Source organism: Nicotiana tomentosiformis, chromosome 9 (assembly GCF_000390325.3).
Source record: "Nicotiana tomentosiformis chromosome 9, ASM39032v3, whole genome shotgun sequence".
NCBI lineage: Eukaryota > Viridiplantae > Streptophyta > Magnoliopsida > Solanales > Solanaceae > Nicotiana > Nicotiana tomentosiformis.
Genome location: NC_090820.1, coordinates 89,237,730 through 89,261,169, shown reverse-complemented (window position 1 = coordinate 89,261,169; position 23,440 = coordinate 89,237,730). Strand labels below are relative to the sequence as shown.

The 23,440-nt window shown below is 35.4% G+C and overlaps 2 protein-coding genes across 2 annotated transcripts; both read right to left on the bottom strand.

Annotated features, from left to right (window-relative positions):
• Positions 1-5,144: 5,144 nt before the first annotated feature.
• LOC104091434 (mannose-6-phosphate isomerase 2-like) lies at positions 5,145-12,118 on the bottom strand. The gene is made up of 5 exons (XM_009596771.4): positions 11,679-12,118; positions 8,465-8,632; positions 7,428-7,640; positions 6,281-6,547; positions 5,145-5,900 (listed from the first exon to the last, which is right to left on the bottom strand). Exons 1-5 carry the CDS (start codon positions 11,976-11,978, stop codon positions 5,598-5,600), a joined length of 1,251 nt encoding a protein of 416 aa, XP_009595066.1. The 5' UTR covers positions 11,979-12,118; the 3' UTR covers positions 5,145-5,597.
• Positions 12,119-14,377: 2,259 nt separating this feature from the next.
• Positions 14,378-20,786, bottom strand: LOC104091427 (uncharacterized). Its single transcript, XM_009596759.4, has 10 exons — positions 20,374-20,786; positions 17,843-17,938; positions 16,873-16,957; positions 16,553-16,674; positions 16,337-16,361; positions 16,163-16,246; positions 16,048-16,077; positions 15,865-15,970; positions 15,699-15,763; positions 14,378-14,680 (listed from the first exon to the last, which is right to left on the bottom strand). Exons 1-9 carry the CDS (start codon positions 20,464-20,466, stop codon positions 15,700-15,702), a joined length of 705 nt encoding a protein of 234 aa, XP_009595054.1. The 5' UTR covers positions 20,467-20,786; the 3' UTR covers positions 14,378-14,680; position 15,699.
• Between the last annotated feature and the right edge of the window lie 2,654 nt (positions 20,787-23,440).

Sequence of the window (23,440 nt, the reverse complement as noted above, 5' to 3'; positions counted from 1 at the left end):
TCAGAGTTCGTGAGGAAGGTGTCAGTCCATTCCAAAAGTCCTGGAGTTGCATCCACAATTCGATTCCATTATGCTAACACTTTCTCACTATCTTTTTGAATCTTTCCCAAGCTTCGAAGACCATTTCAGTGTACTTCTGGCAGAAGTTGTAGATTTCCCTTCTGAATTTCACTATTTTGCAGCTGCGAAGTACTTGTCCAGAAACGTTTTTGTCATATCTTCCCATGTCCTGATCGACCCAGTTGGTAAGCCTCGAAGCCAATGCTTCACGTCATCCTTCAGTGAAAAGGGGAATGCCCTTAAGTAGACTGCATCTTTTAACACTCCATTGTACTAAAAGGTGTTCATGATTTCCTCAAAGTTTATCAAGTGGGTGTTAGGATCTTCGTTCGCCTTCCCTTTAAAGACACAATTGTTCTGGATGGTTTGAAGCAAACCTTGCTTCATCTCAAAATTATTTGTTGCTGCGGGTAGAGATCTGACACTTGACAATCCCTGATTGTAGATTGGTCTGACATAGTCACCTAATGCTCTCCCAGGACTGGGAGCCATATTTTTAAACTGCTCTTCAACCAGAGGTCGTTTTAGATGGAATCTTCAATCCCCATCTTCTTCAACAGTTTCATCATCAGCTTTAAGTGCTGCTTCAGTTGCTATCCGTGCAGCTTATTCTCTCTATTACGCTGCCCCTCTTGCAGCTAAATCTGCTCCATCATCATTGTACTTAGCCATGTGTTCTTGGGATGAAGATTGCCCCAAGAAATTTTCGGTAAGTTCTTTCTCTTTCTTTAACTGTCGCAGATGCTTTTCCACCTCTGGATCAGATGGAATCACTTCTTTTGAAGAAGATTGAGTTACACACCAGAGAAGTTAAACTTGTTACATGCACACAAGTGAGAAAAACGTGAATACAAGAAAATAAAATAGGTTCCTGAATTAGTGCCAAAAATTATTCTGAACACTTTTGATTTCCAATCCCCGCAACGGTGCCAAAATTTGACGAGCACAAAATAAAATACGAAATTGATGCTCACTAGCCAAAGATAGTATAGTTTAATTATCGTCTCCACAGGGATTGAATTCAAATAATGTTCAAGTAATTTCTGGTTTAACGCTATTCCGGATGATTAACACTTTGATTGGATGATTATGAACTAAATTTAACTATTAAAATTAAAATAATTAACAATTAATCAAAGAGAACTAGAGAGTAAGCAATAAATTTAATAAGGATTTTGACATGATAGGTGGAAGACTGTTATCCTGAATATGACACTGTTATATTTCACTCTTGAGGTTCTATCGATTCTCATGAATTCAATAGGTGATTAGCTTATACTTCTGATTCAGACTCCTCTCTCGATTAAATCTAAATCTTCCAAACAAATTAATATGAAGTGCGGTGAAACTCGCAAGAATCTATTGATAGGAATGATATAAGAAAAACTTCTCGCAAATATTTCTTAATCTTAATTTAAATGGTAACTCAAAAAGCTCTCTCGATTACTTCAAAGGATCACCAAAATAAACTAAGGCATACAATACAATAATATTCAATAAGATGTTTCTCTTTCGATTAAACACTATAAAGAATAAAATCACAACTAATATTAAAGCTCTTCCAATAAATTCAAGCAATTAAATAGTAGTCAAATCCATAAACAACAATCAAGTTACCAAATCATGTCAAACCCTAAGGTAAAGTATTCCATAGATATGGAGAAAGTCATCACAAATAGAGTTAAAGAATAAAAAAACAGTAATCCAACGTAACAATCCAAACTCGCATATTGAATTGGTAGAAGGAGGATGAAATATTGAGTCTTTAAGCCTCCAATACTCTCCAAAAGCTCCCAAGGTCAAAAGTCCCTTAAAAAACATATTTTTAATTTATTTATACCATGTAGGAACGGGTCCGGACAGAACTAGCCTTTCCAAGCTGAAGTAGGAAACTACTATGAGAATTTTGTACAAGCACAGCGCGCCCCGCGCCTGTGGGTTTTATTAAAGGCTTGAAATTTCTGTCAGCAGGCTCCACTACACTGTCGCGCCGCCCCATGCGACATGGCAGTGTAGTTATCTCGGAGTAACTTGTTTCTTTCACTTTTTGATATCCATGCTTGGTTATCGACCCCCGAACGCGATTCCGACTTAATTATCTGTGCTTCTACTCAGACTTCAAAGCTCCAACTTGTTCGACTTAGCTCCAAATTATCTTTTTTACTCAAAGCATTTCCTACAAGGCATAAAATATGTAATAAGTACAAATCGCCATCATTTAAGCTCAAACGCAAATCAAGTACAGTAATTAGAGTGCAAAATACGACTAAAACACTGATTTCTAGCCTATTATCACGGTCATCACAATTATAATGGGCTGCTCTCAAATGCGAGGCTCACAATTGCGAAGGAGACCTCGCATTTTCAAAGTGTAGGAGGGGCAAGCCATCTTTGCAATTTGCAACCTTCGCAATTGCGCACTAGGTGTCACATTTGCGACTTCTGAGCTTATGCGGCTTTATCGCATTTGCAAATACTGGTTCATATTTGCAAGCTGTGCAATCGCGAATCTTGGTTTCCAATTGCGACATCTACAGCTGGGTAAAAATAGGAGATTTTTGGATTAATTCTTTTTTTATTTTTGAGACTTTGTGGAGGCGATTTTTGAAGAGAATTTTCTTCTCAACCTCAAAGGTTAGTAACTTTAATGTATTTTTGATCAATTTTCATTACTTTTCATATTTTTTCATCCATAGATGTAGATTTTTATAGAATAAAAATACGATTTTTGGGTAGAAGCTTAGGATTTTACAATTTAGAGATTTAGACCTCGATTTAAGGTCGGGTCTCGAAACAAAATACATAGTTAGATTTGGGTGAGTGAATAATCGGGATTTGATCTTGATTTCAACCAAGTAGGCCCGAGTTAACTTTTTGTTGACTTTTCCAAATATGTTAAAGCTCGAACCTTTTTGATACTAGGGTAGTTTCTAAAACTTGTTTGACTTATTTGCATGTTGGTTGGCTAGATTCGAGTGGTTTGGAGGCTTGTGCTAAAGAAAAGGTGATTTTGGAAGGTCCGATTATTTTGGAAAGAGGTAAGTGTTTTGGTTAACCTTGATTTGCGGGAATTAGGATGTAATTAGGTCTATTTATTATGCACTATATGTATTGGGAGCGGTGTATATGCAAGATGGAGATTACATATGCGTTTACAGTGGATAAAGCATGCGAGTAAAACTAACCTCATTTATGTCATGTCACTTTACGTATTATGTCTTCCATGCTTTTCTTGAGAAAAGAATCTATCGAAAATAGTCTATCTACTTTCACAAAGTACGGGTAATGTCTGAGTACACATTACTTGTGCGACCACATTTGGTATGTTGGGAGAATCCATTTCCTCCCAAAATTTAGCTTTAGCTTCTACATTTAGTTTTATTTGTAGATACTGATAACATTGATTGTGTCCTTCCCCCACAAAGCCTTATTGTAATAATCCTATTCCCAATTTATTTTACTTCTACAATTTTATCTTTAAGTTCTGGTTTTACAATAATTCCCACTCCATTCTTATCTTTATCTATCCAATAATACTATAGTTTATAATTCGGGTAACCTGTCTCTCTAGCATTTTGCCCTGTCCATTAGTTTCTTGAAGGCATATAATATAAGCTCTCCTTCTTTTTAAGATATCCACTATTTTGTCGACTTTCCTCACAAAGTGCCTATATTCCAGTACCTACCTGAATCCGCATCTATTGTACTAGCTTTTAATCCTCATTGTCCATGATGCGAAAACTCTTTTTTATTTTGCACCACATCCGGGTACTATGTGACAGAACTAGCTTCTTTACCCACACTCGTACATGATGTGGGAAACCTTTCATATTTTTCACCATATTCGGACGCTAGCATGGCAAAACTAACTTTTTTACCCATACCCATAGCCATCCATGATGTGGGAACCCTTGCTCATGCTTTCTCACACCCAGGCGGCGATGTGGTGGAACCCCTTCATCACATTCGGGTGTCAACATAACAAGTGCCTAGGTGGGCACTTTCCAACAATATCTGTATTATGAGAATTTATCATGAATTGACATGTTTTATATTGACTGTCAACTTATCGCTCCTCTTCCTTTATACGAGTATGGGACCGACAATACGTGCAATCCCAGACATGCAGAGCTACGCTAACAAACAGTGGCAGAGCCACCTTATAGGAAGGGGTGTCAAATAACATCCATTCGCTTGAAAAATACACTGTGTAGCTAGGTAAAAAAATAAATTATATGTATATATACTATGTATTGACTCTCCTTAATTTCCTGATATGTTTACTTTTATATATTTTGACACCCCTTAACGAAAATTTTGGCTCCGCCACTGCTAACACAACTAGTACATATCAATATAAATGATAATCACGAGACATCAGCCCAATGAAGCAAATATATATATATATATATATATATATATATATATATATATATATATATATATATATATATTTTGAATATTTGGCTAGTGGTTATAATTATTTTAAATCAAGAGAATTTGTAATCTGACGTGGGTGACAAACGGGCGGGTCAGGTTGGATATGAGCGGGTTAAAATGGGTAATGCAAAAACGGATAAATTATCCGACCCACCCCATATTTCATACGGTTAACCAACAGATAAGGTGGATATCCATATTATCTATTGCTTTTTGAATTTGATCACTTTTGGGAAAATACTCAGTCTCTCAAACTTGAAGAACCCTAAATTTGAATCTTTGCAAATATAAAAGCTAAACTCATTGGTTATCCATTGATTATCCATTTTTAAATGGATATTATGGATCAATGGATCTTATCTATATTTGATTAATTTTTAAAAAGTTAATTATCCAACCAATTATTTAGTGTATAACATGAGTGGATAACTATTTTTTTTATCGGTGTCACCGCTAGTTACATGCATGATGCATGCTGATTAATTAGTGTCGCATGGATTTGTTAGCCTTTATGGATTTTTTGTTTCTTTTCAAGCAGTGCCACATGAATATTATGCAATTTAAGCTAATAAATGGGCAGCCGACTGCTTTTCCAGAACTAAATTTAGCATTTTCGCATTTATATTTTCTATAAAATCCAGATATAGTTGAGTTAATTTTTCATTACAAACTCCGGCAATGTTTCATAATTTCTTACAGTGTATGAAACAAAATCATAATGAAAACAATAACTGCCAGAATTAGTTTGGAAACCAGTAAAATACCTTACCTAGTAATATCCTTTCACTAATATCCCCACTAACAGTATACATTTTCTGATTGATAACAAGTTCTTTACCGTCCTATTGAAAGTTTACTTGTATAGAGACCTCTCCAAAAGGTAACTTTAATTTGACCGATCTCCCTTCTTTTGCGATCAGTTTTACGACAGCACACGCTGCTCTAGCTAATTGTCCACCCGTACCAAGGGTGTTTTGATCTACATCTACAAGGCCGTGTAATGTACACGATCCTATTACAAAGTGGTGCAGAAAAATTAGCAATAAGAGAGAAATCAATACACTATTTATGCCATAGGATATGTCACTAACCATTACTCAAAACAACCTGCTGCTAACTCCTGCTCTATATAGATGCAAACCAGACAAGGTTGCAACAGTAATCTTGGTATTTGCAGATGCAAATAAAACATCGCCTTCAGTAACTACCTTGTCCGATGATGTGGTCATCGTCCCCTCTCCTCCCATGACCAAAAAAATGGAAGGACCAGGAATGGATGGAAATACAGTAGTTGATTGTTGAGGAAGAATGCAACGATCAACCTCGAATTCATCAAAAGGAGGGAGGTATCTCATTGTGTATGGATTAACTACAGTACCCTTCAGAATTTCGGGAAAGCCCTGCCCAAAAAGAAAAAGACAGATTCAGATTCATTGGTAAACGGATATCCAATGCCATGTATTGCATTTTAGAGAATAAATTGGCGATAACCCAATAAAATCTCCTCATAATGAACAAATGGGCGACCTAAGCGCCCAAGTAGAACATTTCCCTGTGAAATCTGGGCTCTTAAACGATATACACCTTCAGCACCACCAATCATCTCATTATTGTTGAATCAATTCTTTGATGGGATTCATAATGAATGAATATCTCAACCAAATCCAGCCACTATATTGAGCTTAAAACAATTCAACTCTTGCCTAACCTATAGTTGGTCAAACTCCTAAGAAGCACATAATAAGGTCGCTGCTTTATTCAAGGGTTCAGTCTGCAATACCTGTCTGTAAGTGAGCATTGAACAGAGAATTTTAACATCTCGGTGCTTTGGAGTCAGACCGGCACGTATCACGTTGTCTGAATTTGCCATGCATTCAACAGACTCACCATATAAATATGCATGAGGTTCATTTGAGCCTAAATATAAAGCTTCACCAGGGTTGAGTTTCACATAATTTAACAAGTATGCAGCTAAGACACCAACATCAGCTGGATATTGCTTCTCAAGTCTTAAAATCAGTTGTTCTTTGTCCGTTAGGTGCCTGGCCTACAACACGGAAGATAAATGCAAATCCATATAAATAAGAGACAATGAGCAAGATGAACTTAAGCAGCAAGAGTTACATCTAATATATTTCACGAGACCATAGGCAGTTCAATTCCACCACATAATTTACATAAGAATAACATATGCATCAACAGAAGTACTAGCAACTCAAATCCAAAATGTAACCCGTAGTTTCCAGAATGACAGAATTTGATGCAGATAAAGTCAAGTGTCACTTTCGTGGCAACGAAAAAGGTTTTGACGCATCCAAGGTTCAACCATATAGGAAATAAAGGAAAACTGAATCATCAAATTTGCAGTGACGCATATAGCAACTGAGATGGCAACAAATCCAAACAGATCAGCTCCTTGGTAGGAATTGCACAACAAATGCAACTTGATGGAGGTTATAACAGTTACGTTTCAGCTGATCCATACACAGTTAATGTGGAAGAGAACAAGTCACTTTTCTTATTTCCGTTTTAATCTGGGAATGAACAAGGGTAAGATAGATCAGCTGTATCTATAAAATACAGAAATCCCATGATCAAATCAATAAAACATTCTGATACTCTCAACCCTCACATTTTCACAAATCGGCCTTACATTTTCTGCCAGTGCAAACCACCACCATGTAAGAACGACACATGTAAGTTAGTAGAGGCACGCAAGCATGTCTTTGTGTTAGGAGATAGGATTAGGACAAAAGCACATAAACTAAGACAACAAAGATCAAACCTTCCCAAAAACTCAAGAGAATTACTGTCCACATGAACGAGTTTACTACCATGCAGAAGCACAAAAAGGAGACCTCCAATTAATGCCCAAGTAAAACAAAAATAGTTATACTTTCACTTGATCATGGATCAATTTGGATTACCTGATCTTCAATGTTTAGGCGACTGATCAGCTTGGCTAACACTTCCGCAATCACATCCTTGCGCACTGACATTATGTCAGTAAATGCTGATTGTAGCACTAATCTAACTTCCTCCTCCCCATCATCCTCATTCAAGTTTAAGATTTGCTCTGCTTTTGCATTACCAATCACTTCGACAATCTCGGGCGTAGTTTTAACAGCCACCTTGAGCTCCTGGAAAAAATTCAATATACTTATCATCAAAATCAATTTTTTTTTCTGGAAAATAGTCATGCAAGTTAAATCCATTCCATCAACTCAAGTCAAGGAGCACAATAACTTTGCTTCTCAAGAAAATCAACCACATGAATAAGGTATACAACTGCCCCACTGACTATCTTGGTTCTTGGATCCCGCTCTATCAACCCTACCCCATTTCCAGATCACTCAATACAAGAAGCTTGTCAACCAGAATAAACTTGTCTTCTATGTAGCTGTTTATATCTGCAGTCTAACATAAATTCCAAAACTTTTGAGCACTGAAAAAGAAAGCAAAGTATGCTAGTTTCTTAACATGTACGCCAGCCGGAACACCTAGTTAGCAGCCTTTCATTTCACCTAGAGAAAGGAGGGATGAGAAAAGTTATTTGGAACTCATTTTCCATTCTATATTTTTTCTCCCTTAAGTTTTAAAGTTTTAACATCTGGTTGTTGGGGAAGGAACAATAAGCTCAAATTTATTTTTATTATTTCTTAAAGGGAGTGTTCAAATAGTACAAATGAAACAAATATCTAAGCTCAAACAATTCATGATAAATTTTTTAATAGGACAGGTTTACAATCAGCTTAGAATACACCAATGTGAGCTTCAAACTCATGACTTTGCCAATGAAGAGGCCTGGCAAAATATTAGATTCCACAATGAGAGGTTATGTGTAAATTTCAGCAACCAAATGATCTTATTATCTATCATCACTGGGGAATGGATCGGTTGGGAGTAAGAAAGAATAATAATAAGCTTATTATTAACTAAACGAACAAAAACTACAAGAATGTACCTCAAGACTGACAAACCCACATAAAGCCTCAAATTCTGTCAGTGCGAAAGCCATCTCGGGTTTGTGATTGTCATCCTTGTAAACAAACGGCTGCTCTTTATGTAGAGAAGTGGCCAACACCTTGTCTGGATGGGCCTGTATCGACAAAGCTTTGGCAACAGATAATACCTAAAAAGCAAGAAATGTTAAGAAATCTACTTAACCATACAGAAACACAAGTATAAAGACATCTAAAACTGATGAAATTAATCTGAATTGTCCCCTAATCTGGATTTTCTGAGAAGCGGACCATGTCAATATCAAAGACCATATTTGGTGTCGCACTAGTAGTTATTATGCATTAGTATACTGCTACTAGAGAGCTGATAAAAATCACAACTTTATAGATTTGCTAACAGAGCAATCTAGTATTCCTTGATTTATATTGAATTGTATGAACCATCTCATCCAAAAATTAAGCATGATAAAATAGAGGTTGGGTTTCAGTGGCACCACGAACCCATCAACAAAATATCCTATGTACTACCCAAGGGCAGAGGCGAACCCAGGATTTGAGCGCGACGGGGGCACTAATGTCTTTTACATATGCCAATTAGTAGTGATAAAGTTCAGCGTGTAACTCTTTAAAAACTTAGCGATTATGATAGCTTATCATCAAAGTACAAACTCTCAGTTACCATTGTCAAAGTCGACATATGTTGCTGCTTCGTCGAAAGTGATTGTTGACGGGACATAGTTTGTATTTTTCTACTTGTTGAGAGAGGAGCTACACTTTGAGGCTTTCTATTTTAAGGGAGGGATTGGGTTTTTTGTTGTTGTTGATGTTGTATTATCAAGTAGTACTAAATCATAATTGAAGTCAAAAAAGTAATTAATAATAAAAAAAGTAAACCAGTTGACTATTAAGTACTTATAAATTATGGTAGGAATCAATGAGTGAAGCAAACAACAACAACAACGACCCAGTAAAATCACACAAGTGGGGTATGGGGAAGATAGTGTGTACGCAGACCTTATCCCTACCCCGATGGGGCAGAGAGGATGTTTCCGATAGACCCTCGGCTCAAGAAGACGGAAAAGACGAGAAGAGACAATATATCAGTACCGTCAACAAAAACTATAAAAATAATAACAGTATCATAAGAACCAAAAAATATATGACATGCAATAACAATAACCAGTAATTAAAGCCCGGTGCTATGAAAAACGGAAAGATAGTGTGAACACAACATTAACCACTAGCCGACTAGGATCTACCCTATCAAACTAGCCTCACCCCCGGTTCGAAGTAGAAAAAAACTCGACTACCTCCTAGCCTACAACCCTAATTCTCGACCTCCACACCTTTCTATCAAGGGTCATGTCCTCGGAAATCTACAGTCATGCCATGTTCTACCTGATCACCTCTCCCCAATACTTCTTAGACCGCCCTCTACCTCTTCTCGTATCCCCCAAAGCCAACTGCTCACACCTCCTCACCGGAGCGTCAGGACTTCTCCTCCGCACGTGCCCGAACCATCTGAGTCTCGCTTCCCGCATCTTGCCATCCACAGGAGCCACGTCCACCTTATCCCGAATATCTTCATTCCTAATGTTATCCATCCTAGTGTGTCCGCACATCCACCTTAACATTCTTATTTCTGCTACTTTTATCTTCTAGATATGAGAGTTCTTAACCGACCAATACTTTTCCATACAACATGACCGGTCTAACCACCGCTTTATAAAACTTACCTTTGAGTATCAGTGGCACTTTCTTGTCACACAGGACTCCGGATGCTAGCCTTCATTTCATTCACCCCACCCATATACGATGTTCGACGTCCTCGTCAATCTTGCTGTCCCCCTGGATAACCGACCCAAGGTACTTGAAACTACCTCTCTTGTGGATGACTTGTGATCCAAGCCTCACATCCATGCCCACTTCCCTCGACTCGGCGCTGAACTTGCACTTCAAGTATTATGAAACCCTTAGACTCAAGGGCTTGTCTCCAAACCTCCAACCTCTCGAATAAAGTGAAGCAAAAATGTTAATAATTTTAGCTACCAAGTTTTGATCCTAAGTCCCCAAGCACGTAGTGAAAGTTCAGCCATACACTCTACCAAAGCTACCATCCAGCCTTTTGTGTTTTTTGGGGCACCAGTATATTGTTAAAAGGGTCCTCTATGCAGTGGCGAAGCCACATGGTCACATTGACCACCCTTCGTCGAAAAATTGCATTATTTATATAGATAAAATATTACGTTTTAGAGTTATATAACACATATTGAACACCCTTTATCGGTAATTATTTTTTACTTCTTTTAAATTTGAATACCCTTGGGAAAATTTCTAGCTTCGCCACTGCCTGCCTCTATGTATACACTATTTTTGCCGAGACTAACGAGTTCCGGTTACCCCTCTACCTCATATGTAGGTCCGCCCCTGCCCAAGGGTGTGGACTAGTGGTAAACAAAGTAGATGCGGACCTTGAATACAAGGGTTCAAGTCCCAGGCAGAAAACACTAGGTAGTTTCTTCCTATCTGTCATAAGCATCGAGAGATAGAGTTACCAGGTAATTGTATTAGTGGGAGTAAGTAGTCAAGATATGTGCAAGCTAGTTCCAACAATGCAGTCACGAAAAGTACCATATGTGCTGCTTAAGGGTGTAGTCTAGTGGTCAACAAAGTGAGTGCAAACCTTGAAGATAAGGGTTTAAATCCCAGATAAAACATCAAGTGATTTCTTACCATCTGTCTAAGCCTTGATGCGCAGAGTTATCCGTTAACTGATATTAGTGGAGGTAGCAGGTATCCAGTGAAATAGTCAAGGTGTCTGTAAGTTGGTCCCGACACCACTACGTTTAAGTAATATATACTATTAGTGTAAAGAAATTTTTACACTATTAAGTCATCCAAAAGATATCTGTAGGTAAGCCTCCTTAAAATGTGAGATTTGTAATCTTGAAAATAAGACAAGCTACCTGCTATAACGGGTAAAGGCTGCATATATAACTTAAAACATTAAAAATATACCCGAGTTTAAGTTATATACTATGTTAGTGTAAAGAATATCTACAGGTAAGCCTTAAGACAGATTACCTGCATCAGTAAAGAATATCTACATCAGGTAAAGTTGACCTTATATAACTTAAACTCTAAACAACCAAATATAATGGAAATCCGCGAAAATGAACCAAAAAAGAAAATAAACATTTCAAGAACAGAGCAAACCTTGAAGAGAAAGGGAAGGTTGGTACCCCATTTCTTAACAACATTATCTCCAAGAACACGAGGATTCCTTTCAATCCAATCCTTCAATGTCACCTTTTCACCTTGCACAACGTACGATGGGCCGGATTCATGGGTGCCCATCCAAAACTCAGCATAGGGCTGGTCCAAATCAATTTCGATTCCAGTATTTCGATAATAGAGACGTGCGACAGTGGATTCACGACCAATGCGGCCCCAATCTGAATTCTTAACGCAACAGATCAACTTGATTAACGACCCATCCCCATTCACTCCCTCCATAGAATAATGTTTGGGGCACTGTTGAAGGTTTCATTGCGCTATTATTGTAGAGTCACGCATGGCGTTTAATTAATTTATTATGCAAAAGATTTGAGTAGGTGGGATTCAGATTAACAGTTTTAATAACGTGGAAGAAATGGGAATCGTGTGAAATATGCAGAAGTGAGAACCAGAAAAATGAAAAAGAAAGAAAGAAATCAGATAGTCTTAAATTGGTTATTGGCATTAACTAACTCGGAAGACAAGTTTTATCTTAGTACAAAATGTTTCATGAATAATATTTTACTAACTTATACTCAAAATTATGAATATATAATATTGGTGATATATATAGAGTAAATCAAATATGGGGCATTCAAAGTAGATCCACACTTCTAAGTTTTATGAGTTATGATGTCGTTTTGTTAAAAACTATTGAGTTAATGTGAATATGTAACATTTTACTAGATTAGCCTATATGCATACATTGGTGCATCTAGTATAATTTGTAGGTTTATTGAACAAAATAATTCTCACTCGAACTTCATATATGTTTAAAAAATTCGCTAAATAATTACAAAATAATACATTTATAACTTTGTAAATCAAATAAGTTATGATAGTATCTTGAACTCAAACTCATAAGATTTAAATTTTGGTTCCGTCTATGAGGACACAAGTATACTCCCTCCGTCTCAAATTAACTTTCGTGTTTCTCTTTTACACTTTCCTTAAGAAAATATTAAATAGGAAAGACTTTTGACTATTTTATCCTTACTTATGTCTTAAAATATAATTTCTCTTCATTTAATACTTACTCATAATTAAAATATTTGTACTCTTCAAGAACAATTAATATTAAGGGTAGAATAGAAAAAAATAATTAATTTACTCTTGAACTTCTAAAATGACAAATAGTAATTTGAAATAATTATTTTTAGAAATAATGACAGTTAATTTGAGACAGAGTATAATTAAGAGCAATTTCACCTATTAAGACGTTATACTCACGTGACTTTTAATATTTATTTAGTCGGTATCACCTCAAACCAAGTCTTTAATTGTTCAAAAATCGAGTTTAGTCCAAGTATTTACTTGTTTACAAAATTCGAGCTAGAGTTGTAAAACAAACATTGGTCAGATTCAATAGCACATAGAGATTCTCAAGTTTAATGATTTTGTTTTTTGTAGGTTGGAATTTGGTTTCAAGTGCCCCAAGCATGTGACTTTTCCAGACCATTAATTTAGATGTTCACAAGTTAAATCAGATCTATCTTTTAGTTTAAAGAATTGATCGTTCTTCAAATCAAATCAGAATATTCTTTTGCAATCCAAAATTAAAAAAAAAACATAAATAAATCTTACCGAAAAGGTTATGCAAAATTTCCCCAAAATTATAAATACCTTTTCTAGTTTTAATGTCTAAAATGTCTATAAAGCTATTAACTGAAAAATATAAACTAAAAAGTACTTCTACAAGGAGGGCGAAAAACGAAAAATAGAATAGACAAGGCATTATGTGTTTTGTTTTGGGAAAGGTATTTCCAAGATTACACCAAATATTAGTAATTACTACAAATAATAAAAATCGATTAATCCAAAAATGCATATAAACTTATAAGTTTGGGGGTGACCTATGATTCTTTTTTGTTTTGCCGATTGTGGCTCGTAGGCACACGAGTAATTAGCAATTTTGGTGTCTACCAAAGGGCGTACACAAGCTTAAAAAGTGTGTATGACCTAGTTTGACCAACTTAAACAACATCATAGGAGTTACGTTCCCGTTTGACCATAAATTTTGGTTTCACTTTTTCAAAAAGAAATTTAAAAATTTTGTTTGTTTACGAAATATTATCATATTTTGGGAGAAAAAACTTCAAATTTTTTTAAGTTCCTAGCCAGTTTTTGAGTGAATTTTTCTTCCACTCATAAAACTTCAACTTTTCTTCAAATAAAATGCATGTCCAAACCAGTGTTGTTAAAGGCGCGCTTAAGCCCTGAAGCGAGACTCAAAACATGTTGAGCGCTCCGCCTCGCTTTGTGGGCACTACAGTGTTGCATCAAGACTCTAAACCATATTTGTCCCTGCCAATGAGTGTAATCCTGAAAAGACGATACTAAATAATTGATACTTCACTTTATCATAATTTTTTTCCAATTTCTTTGTCCATATATTTGTTATTCATGCTTATAATTATTGGTGTTAGACTACATATACATATTTTTACTCTTTCTCTAGTTGCGCCTTTTTTCATTAAAACTCACGCTTTATTTGCGCTTTGCACTTAATGCCCCAACGGACCTTGGAGCTTTTTTTGCGCTTTTCGCCTTTGATAACACTGGTCCAAACACAATTTCTAACTTCCAAAAATTATTTTTCAACACAATTTCAAAAACTTTTTTCAAGTTTCAATGAAATCTATCTCCAAACACTAACTGTGTATCATATTCAAGCATTAAAAACGTGCAACAAATGCTAAACTTGATTACAATGCTAAATAATCAATTTTCAATTACCTCAACTCATGACTATGTTAACCACATCCAAGAAAGGGTGTGAAAGAATGAGGCCACTGGTTTAGTGATGGCAAAAATAAATGTCTGAATCTAATGGTTGATGTCTAAAAGCTATACAACAGCATTGAAGGAATGGAAAAGAATGTGTGATTAATAACTGCAACTATCTTCAGGATTTTAAGGCCCTCAAACTCATCTGAATGAACCTGAAAAGATGAACATAATCAGAATCAGATCGTGAAGAAGTCGAACGAGGAAAATAAGACAAAGACTGAATGAAAAACTAAGCAAATAAGGTTCCTACCAAAAACTATGTCTCTATCCCAAGCTAGTTGGAATCGACTATATGAATCCTCAATATACATTTCACTCGATTTGGACACATTCCAGTATTAAATAGTTGAGTTTTTCTTACGATAAAGGTGCTCCAAATATTTTACTGGTATACACAGACATGTAAACAGAATATAAAGGCTCATAGCAAACACTGTCAACATGATTAAGCATTGGTTCATGTTAAATTTAGACTTACAAAGGAGTTCAATAACAACCTTGACATTCAACAACAAACTGACATGAGAGAGTACCAAAATGGTAAATGCGATGAAGAATGGAGGAAAAAATGACATATCCTGAGGTATCTGAAATATGTTAGAAGTTAAGTTTTAACAGCTTTTAGGAACATGGGATGGTTTAAGATGAATCTATATGGAGTTAATATGATAGAAACAGTAGCTCAGGATTCAAGAGATGGATTAAGCGTGTTGACAATAATCTTTCTCTTTAGAATGACTTCACAAAATTAAAATGAGAAATTGAGAATGGTTAACGAGGAGGTAACAGCACATCGATTCATTTCCTATTAGTTGCTTATTGCAGAAATAAACTACCAAACACTGTGTACCAAAAAAGATGAAGCTATAAATGCAATCATTCAACACTATTTTTTTTCCACCCAATCATTCAGTAGTATAATTACGCGCAAACTACCCAGATTCTGGAGAAAGTAATAACTGTTAAAACTATTTATCAACACAAAAAATTATCAATTGTCTGAGAACCTGGTAAATTATTAGTATCTAATTATAAACTTGAAGGTTAGTGTTGTATCAATAAACTGGAAGCTTAGCACGTGGAACTAAATAAGACCAGATAACAATCTGATAAAGTCATAAAACCAGAAGGGGGTAAAGGGATAATTAAGATCACCAACGAAGACAATACCTCATGAGAGAATGACAAGTCCAAGGTACATCGCTCCACAAAGAAATATAAAAGATATCATTCCCCTGAAAAATAGTCCAAGAAACAGAAGGATTTGTGATTCACAAATGACGACAAAAATTCCTCACATTCTTTAGTTAAGATTCGCATTGAAGCCAATACTAACCAGATAACTCCCCAACCAACACCATTACAAGGACAGGGACAGAGTTCAGCAAACTTCTCAGCATCACTTGAGTGCACTCTTCTAGATATTAAGTCATCATATATATCTGCAATGTCATATATAAGTCAGATAATATCATGCTACAAGAGAAAAATTAGATACTAGAGAATGGATAATCTATACCATAAACTGAAAACAAGCTGTTCATAACACCTGCAATTCACCAGAAGGAATATAAGCAACATAATAACTAAAACTAAAATGGAGAGAGAGGGTGGAGGACAGGATAAGTTCATACCTATGAAGAGAATTACATATCGAAGAATGCGAACTTTTGTTAGTTCTTGAAGAACCCATATTACAGCAATGAAAATGATAAATCCTGGCAAGTTGAGTCTCTGGGGATCAATGACTAAGCATAAAAGCAAATGTATATCAAGTATTGACATTAATCAAGATCTGATGTACAAACCGATGCAAAGTCCTCGCAGTGTCCACTGTTCAAGAAAGTAAAGCATGTAAGAGTCTGGAACTTCCTTTTCTTTTTTAAACTTTAGACAAGATATACAACGTAAAATTTGTGAAATTATACATATTATCCTATCTTGTGAAAAGTCTAATTTAAAGAGTGAACTATCTGCAGTCATTGTACAAGATTGAATTCAAGTTCTTTTACTTAGCCCCGTACATTTTTGGCAATGAAGAGCACAACAAAAAGAGCAGCGATGAAACAACCAGCGGCAATCTTTGCAGTGAGAAGATTTGTCGATGCAAGTATGAGAGCCATCCCCCAAAAAGACGAACCAAGATCTTCAGGAAAGTACAAAATTAATCAGCAAAACAAAAGGTAGGCAGAGGTTAAATTAACAAAGCAATCAGCATCTAGAAAAATAGCTTAATACGCATCATCAACTGAGAACTTGTGTAGGGGATACTTCATTTTATCTTTTGGAAAACAAAATAAGGAAGCACTTGAGATTTTGGAACTTTTGAAAACAAAGTAATTACATCCAGCAGGCAAGATCAACCAATAAACACCGCCACGTGTTTGTGTCACTCCCCCTTCATTGGCATGAACTTGCATTCCTTCCACCTGTATGTAATGGCAAACGGTAAACCATAAAACGAGTCGTTTAGAATACGAATTTACCGGTCTCAGCATTTACTAGATAGTTTTGAACTTGAATTGACCAGGGAAACCAAATCATGTGCCACGATTTAGCATGGAATCATAGCTAAACCATGCCCCATCATTCTCGCTGACTTAGCCATATGGAATAATCAGACACTACTTTTTCTTGACAAGTTGCATGGCCATTATGTTTTAAATAACATCAATACATATGTGAGCAACTTTATCATTTTAGTATTATTTTTATCAATTTTTAAATTTTAGCACTATATTTTAACTTGAACAAGTGTGGGAGTTTTACGCCTATTAATACCAAATTAGATTATGCTTGAGTTTGATAAATTGATGATTGGTACCCAAGTAATCCAGGAACTCCATAACCTCTAGAAAGCTACAACTCAATATCTAAAGGACTTCTAAACACTAGAAGTCTAGTCATTTTCCTGCATCTCATAAATAACACATGCAAAGACTCAATGAAAGAGCAAAATAAAGAAACTTGAAGCTAAAGAGTAAAAGTCAAATTCATCTCCATAGATTTGAGCTTTATGAAGTGAATGCATGTCATGTGAATTAAGTAAAGTCTCAGGGGTGGATTCCTGTAAATATTGACATCTTAAATCTCTTTATTAGAACCAAAGAGCAGAAAAATTCACCCAATCGTACAGAACTGCATTCCATCTATATTAAAAATAAGGAAGTACTTTTGCTACCAATTGAAGCAGTTGAAGGCATAAACCGTCATATAAAATGATAGAATAAATTAGACCGATATCCACCAAATGTACAACTAATCTCTTGAATTATACATCTATTGCATCTAAATACATGACAAGAGAGAATTACCTGACCACATGTGAGCTTACAAGCGATTGCATGGCTTGCTTCATGAAGAAATACAGTAATGAGCTTGAAAGGTGTCAGGAGAAATGTCCTCCATAACTGTTTACATAGTTAGGAGGAAAAAAGAAGCAAAATGAATATGCAAATTTTTTACATAAAAGACAGACAGGAAGTACAAAAATGTTAGCAAATGCATGCATGAGAACATTTGTGGACATTCTATGGAAAGTATACAAAGTAAAACTAAAATCTAGTATATCATTTGCACATGACATGGTATTGCATTTTGTTAATGCTAGTAACCTCAAAGGCTCAAACATCTTATTTTATTCCCAAGACGACCAGTAACAACTCACCATAACAGATGAGGTGTTATGATGATCATCAGAAGCATATCCCGTAGTTAAATTTAATGGGTTCAATCTTGCATTGAATTCATTGTATACATAAAATTATGGGTCCAAATCTAACATTCGTTGAGATTTTATTAGTTTTTTACATGTTTATCCATACTCCATGTTGAAAATTCTGGACTTAGATAAACCTATAGCTAAAAGGCTACATCCGCCTCTGATGAACATATAGATATATCAAGGTTATCTTCTCAATTGCATATACCACCTCGAAGCAATTTACACATACGCTTCGGAGATGAATGCAGTGTTGTAACTTATAATCATTTGTAGGAATAGTAACTTACTTCGCTAAATAATTTTAACAATTACAAAAGCTCAACTACATGAGGATATTTCCGAGCAAGTGATCCTCGATGCTAAAGTATATTTGGTTACACACGTGGATGTACCTCAGCACTTTGGTTTTCCTAAAAAATGTAGAACTATTTTATGTAATATATGACTTTGAACAAACAACATGTGGACAAGTTCTCCCATCTAACAAAAATTATTGGATTAGAATTTTGAGTTATAACTTATAAGATACCTTTTGAAAACTTTGACGATACACATCGTGTCAGCCAATCAAAATTCTTGCTAAAGAGATTCATGAATTGCGAAGCAATAGCCACCTAAAGCCACTCTGACTTAATGAAAGAACACAAAATTCTAATCAAGTGATATTATTTCTGTATTTTTTCAATTTTGTTATCCTCATTTTGAGTTTTCATCTCTTCATGCAGTGTTGTAAAAGAGAAGATTACGACTAACTACCTATTTGAAAACCTCATGAATCATTATATCAACGTTTATACTTACATACACACATAATACAGACACTGATATTTATATATACATTATGAGGAAGTGGAATGAATGGAAAGGGGGGAGAAATGAAGGCATAGGGGTGAAGGCTATGTTGATTTTAATAGCTAAATTCACTCTCTATTTTAATTTATAAAATGTGTGTACACCTCGACAGGGCTCGACTATTTCATTGAATGCCTACATCCTCCAACGAGTATGCGTATCAGGTAACACTAGCCACAAAGGTTCCAACAAATGGAAAAAGATCACAGAGCTTTTTTTCTTCTCTACTGAGATTCGAGTCCTTGTCTTCTATGACTTTATTCCAGCTTCTTTAACCACTAGGCTATACCCTTGGGTGCTAGCTAAACTGTTCACTTAAAAGTAAATCCTATCAATAATTCCATAATTGGGAACAGAGTCCTAGACTAACCATTTCCTAATAACCACCGCTCCATTAGTAATTTCATAGGGTGTCAACCGGTAAGGACCAAAGCAAAAAGACACAAAGATAGACTACACTGAGGACATAAAAACATGCTCCTCTTTTCAAACTGAATCCTATTTTCATAATCATTTTCAGACATTCCCTTTTACCCCTGAACTTCATTTTGTGGCCAAGAATATGATTCTGAAGCTTTGAAGATATCGATATTGTTTATACACAGCCAACTTAAAAATGTCAAAGTCTAGGCTCTAGAGTGACTAATTTTTTTTTTATAAATTCTCTTTGTCACTTTTCTATCAAACAATACCAGTAATCTTGACAGGGACGGATATCCTGTACCAACTACGGATTCAGCTGAATCCAATAGCTATATCTCAGACTCTGTATATGTGTTTAGGAATCTACTAAATATGCATAAATCTCAAATCTCAAACCCAATAACTCAAATGGTAAGTGGCTTCGGTGGCATTTTAAACTCATAAAGTTTAAATTCTGAATCCGCCTCTGAATCTTGAAAATGTGCATTGCTCCTAGTTAGTCACAAAAGCCAGGAACATATAACTACCAAAAGTTAGCCTAAAGCTCTTTCCTTTCAGGTCTCAATATACTAATTAAGAGCAAAATTTGATCCAAAAAGAAGGGACAATATTCCATGCTCCTAAAGCAAAAAATGTAAAGAATTTTTACACCATCAAGTCACATTTACTTGTTGTAGCAGGTAACTTTTTTATTTTCAAGATTATAAATCTCACATTTTAAGGAAGTTTACCTGTACATTTCCTTTAGGTAACCTAATAGTTTAAAAAATTCTTTCTAGAGTGACGGTATATACAACTTAAACTCAATGTAAAAACCAAAAGAAGTGTATAGAAAAAGAGACTTACGACAAGAATGACGACGGTGAAGACACCAATGGTAACAAGAAAGATCTTTTGATCACGGTTACAACAATCCCTGAGTTCCCAATTCGGATTCATCCTTTTTTCGCCAACCCCAATTGCTTAAACCCTCCAACGCTTCAACCTTTTCTGCTCCTACAAACAAACTAAACCTCAATTCCAAATTAGTTGGTATCGGCTATAAAAATCTCAAAGATTTTTGGTTCCACCAAACAGTTGAAAAATTCAGCTTTTCAAACTGAGACTTTGTTTAATGGGTTTATTCAACAACCCAGTTGGCAATTGCGCGTAACCGTTCACCACTGTAACAGTGACCGGAGAAGATTAAAACGACAACGTCTTGTCGTTTATTTTTTTAGAGATTGTTAGGTGAAGTTGTTAACTGTAAATGGATTTTTTCAATCAATCATCTCTTCTTCTTAACTAAGTAAACACAGCAGACTTTTGTCGTTTACTCTGTCAATGTTCTTTCCTCGTTAGGCCAATATTTGATTGCCACGTGGATCGTTTTGTACACTTAGGCCCAATAGAAAGGCAACTTTATATTTCAACTTTGTAATTCAAATTTCCTGGACCCCATTCAATTAAAGAAAGGAAATGCAGAAACGAGTTGTTCGTCCGGAAAGGGAAGGTACAATCAGTTTGAATTTTTGATTGCTCATCTAAAATACCGGAAATTGTATAATAATGTTATTTTTGTTATAAAATATAGCTCAAAATAACAATATAGAACAGAGAAAAACAAACTAAGAGATATAGAGAGAAATAGAGGATAGATTCTTATTCTTTTTTCAATTGTGTGTCTTTTCCAATCTATTATAAGGCTTTTATATAAGTATGAAAAGTGAAGAATCACTATTGTAAAATATGTCATTGAACATATCATTAAATGTTTGAGAGGAAGATTATGGAGTAGGTTATGGAGTTACAATCATAACTCCATAATTATTAGAGTATTGGGAGTTATGGAGATAATGAAGAAAAATAGACATCCACCATAATTTAATTTTCTTATAACACTTCTCCTTGGATGTGCATAGATAATGTGTCTCGTTAAAATCTTATTAGGAAAAAACCCTATGGAAAAAAAAATCCAGTGAAGGAAAAAGAATACACATGTTTAGAAATACGCCTTTTGGTTGCCTCGTTAAAAAACTTGCAAGGAAAACCTGTGGGACAAAACCTTGTAAGGGAAAAAGAGTACAACACGTATTAACTCCCCTTGATGAAAGCATCAATTCACATCCCTGAGCCTTCGCATCCCAATCTTGTACACTAGTTTCTTGAAGATTGATGTCGGTAGAGATTTGGTGAACAAATCAGCCATATTATTACTTGAACGAATCTGTTGCACATTGATATCACCATTCTTTTGAAAATCATATGTGAAAAATAACTTTGGTGAAATGTGCCTTGTCCTATCTCCTTTTATGAATCCTCCCTTCAATTGGGCTATGCATGCTGCATTGTCTTCATACAAAATTGTGGGTAGTTTGTCATACTTCAAACCACATTTGTCTCGAATAAGATGTATTATAGATCTCAACCATACACATTCTCGACTTGCTTCATGAATAGCAATTATCTCAGCATGATTAGATGAAGTGGCCACAATTGATTGCTTAGTCGATTGCCAATATATGGCAGTGCCTCCACATGTAAACACATAGCCATAAAATAAGGCCATATCAGTAGTCCCTTTTAGATACCGCAATATGTGTTTGATTCCATTCCAATGTCTCCTTGTAGGAGCAAAGCTATATCTTGCTAAGACATTAACTGAAAAAGTTATGTCATGCCTTGTAGTGTTAACAAGATACATTTGTGCACCAATTACACTAAGATATGGTACTTCAGGACCAAGAAACTCTTCATTATTTTTATGAGGTCGGAATGGATATTTATTTATATCGAGTGATCTTACAACCATCCGGGTACTCAATAGATGTGCTTTATATATCCATATAGAATCGCTTTAAAATTTTTTCAGTGTATGCTGATTGATGGACAAAAATTCCATCTTTCATATACTCAATTTGTGGACCAAGACAAAAATTTATCTTTCCAAGATCTTTCATTTCAAAATTTTTCTTTAAACAGTCTACTACTTTAGGAAGCTCGCAGGAGTTCCAATGATATTTAAATCATCAACATACCCGACGATTATAACAAATTCAGATCTTTTTATAAGGACAAATTAAATTATTCTTGTACCATTCTTTCAATAGGTACTCACTCAGGCAGTTATACCACATGCGCCCTGATTGTTTCAATCCGTATAAGAATTTTTGAAGCTTTATTTAATAAATTTCTTGGAAACTTTAATATGCTTCAAAACAATTTAATTCCTTCAATGATTTTCATTATACGCATATCAAGTTTTTCATGTATTGCCAGATTAAAATCTGAAATGACTACATCCACCACAGGAGAACATGTCTCTATATAATCAATGCCAGGATATTTACACAAGTCGTGTTTATATCTATCGACTTGAATTTGTTTTTTTTCGCACAATAACACATCTATACCTCCACTGGCTTTATACTTTCAGGTGTTGGGACTATCCGTCCAACTTCACATTTTTCTCAATTTTCATTGCGTATTTTTCATTTGGCCAATCATTTATGTGTCCAAATTTCATGACAGATTTGAGCTCAAGATCCTCGTCAATATTAATAATATTGAGCGCTACATTATATCAACAATATCGTCGACGATCATTTTTCATCGGTTCCATCATCACTCAATAAAGACATAACTTATCGAGATCTTATTATTTTCAGGTACTTGAGCCTCTCCCATGAGATCTTATGAAGTTTTATGTCGTGGTGCTCTTCTAGAGCACTTGTCTCCTTATTATGACTATCTTGAATATTTGCTCCTCTCCTTCTTCAAAAAGTTTTATCTTTGAAACCGATTGGTCTGTTACGCTTCTTGCATGCCATAGACTCTGTCCCTCATGGACTTTATTCTATTTGGAGTATTAGCAGCTGAAATATGATATTTAGCTTTGGGTCAGTATATGCGTCTGGCAATAATTTGCAAATGA

Coding starts and splice junctions, on each gene's coding strand:
- LOC104091434 (XM_009596771.4), bottom strand. CDS start 11,978: ATGGAGGGAGTGAATGGGGATGGGTCGTTAATCAAGTTGATCTGTTGC. Junction 8,633..11,678: donor ACCTTCCCTTTCTCTTCAAG/GTTTGCTCTGTT, acceptor CTTGCTTTTTAG/GTATTATCTGTTGCCAAAGC. Junction 7,641..8,464: donor GTGGGTTTGTCAGTCTTGAG/GTACATTCTTGT, acceptor AATTTTTTCCAG/GAGCTCAAGGTGGCTGTTAA.
- LOC104091427 (XM_009596759.4), bottom strand. CDS start 20,466: ATGAATCCGAATTGGGAACTCAGGGATTGTTGTAACCGTGATCAAAAG. Junction 15,971..16,047: donor CAGCTTGTTTTCAGTTTATG/GTATAGATTATC, acceptor ATGACATTGCAG/ATATATATGATGACTTAATA. Junction 15,764..15,864: donor GTTGGTTGGGGAGTTATCTG/GTTAGTATTGGC, acceptor ACTATTTTTCAG/GGGAATGATATCTTTTATAT.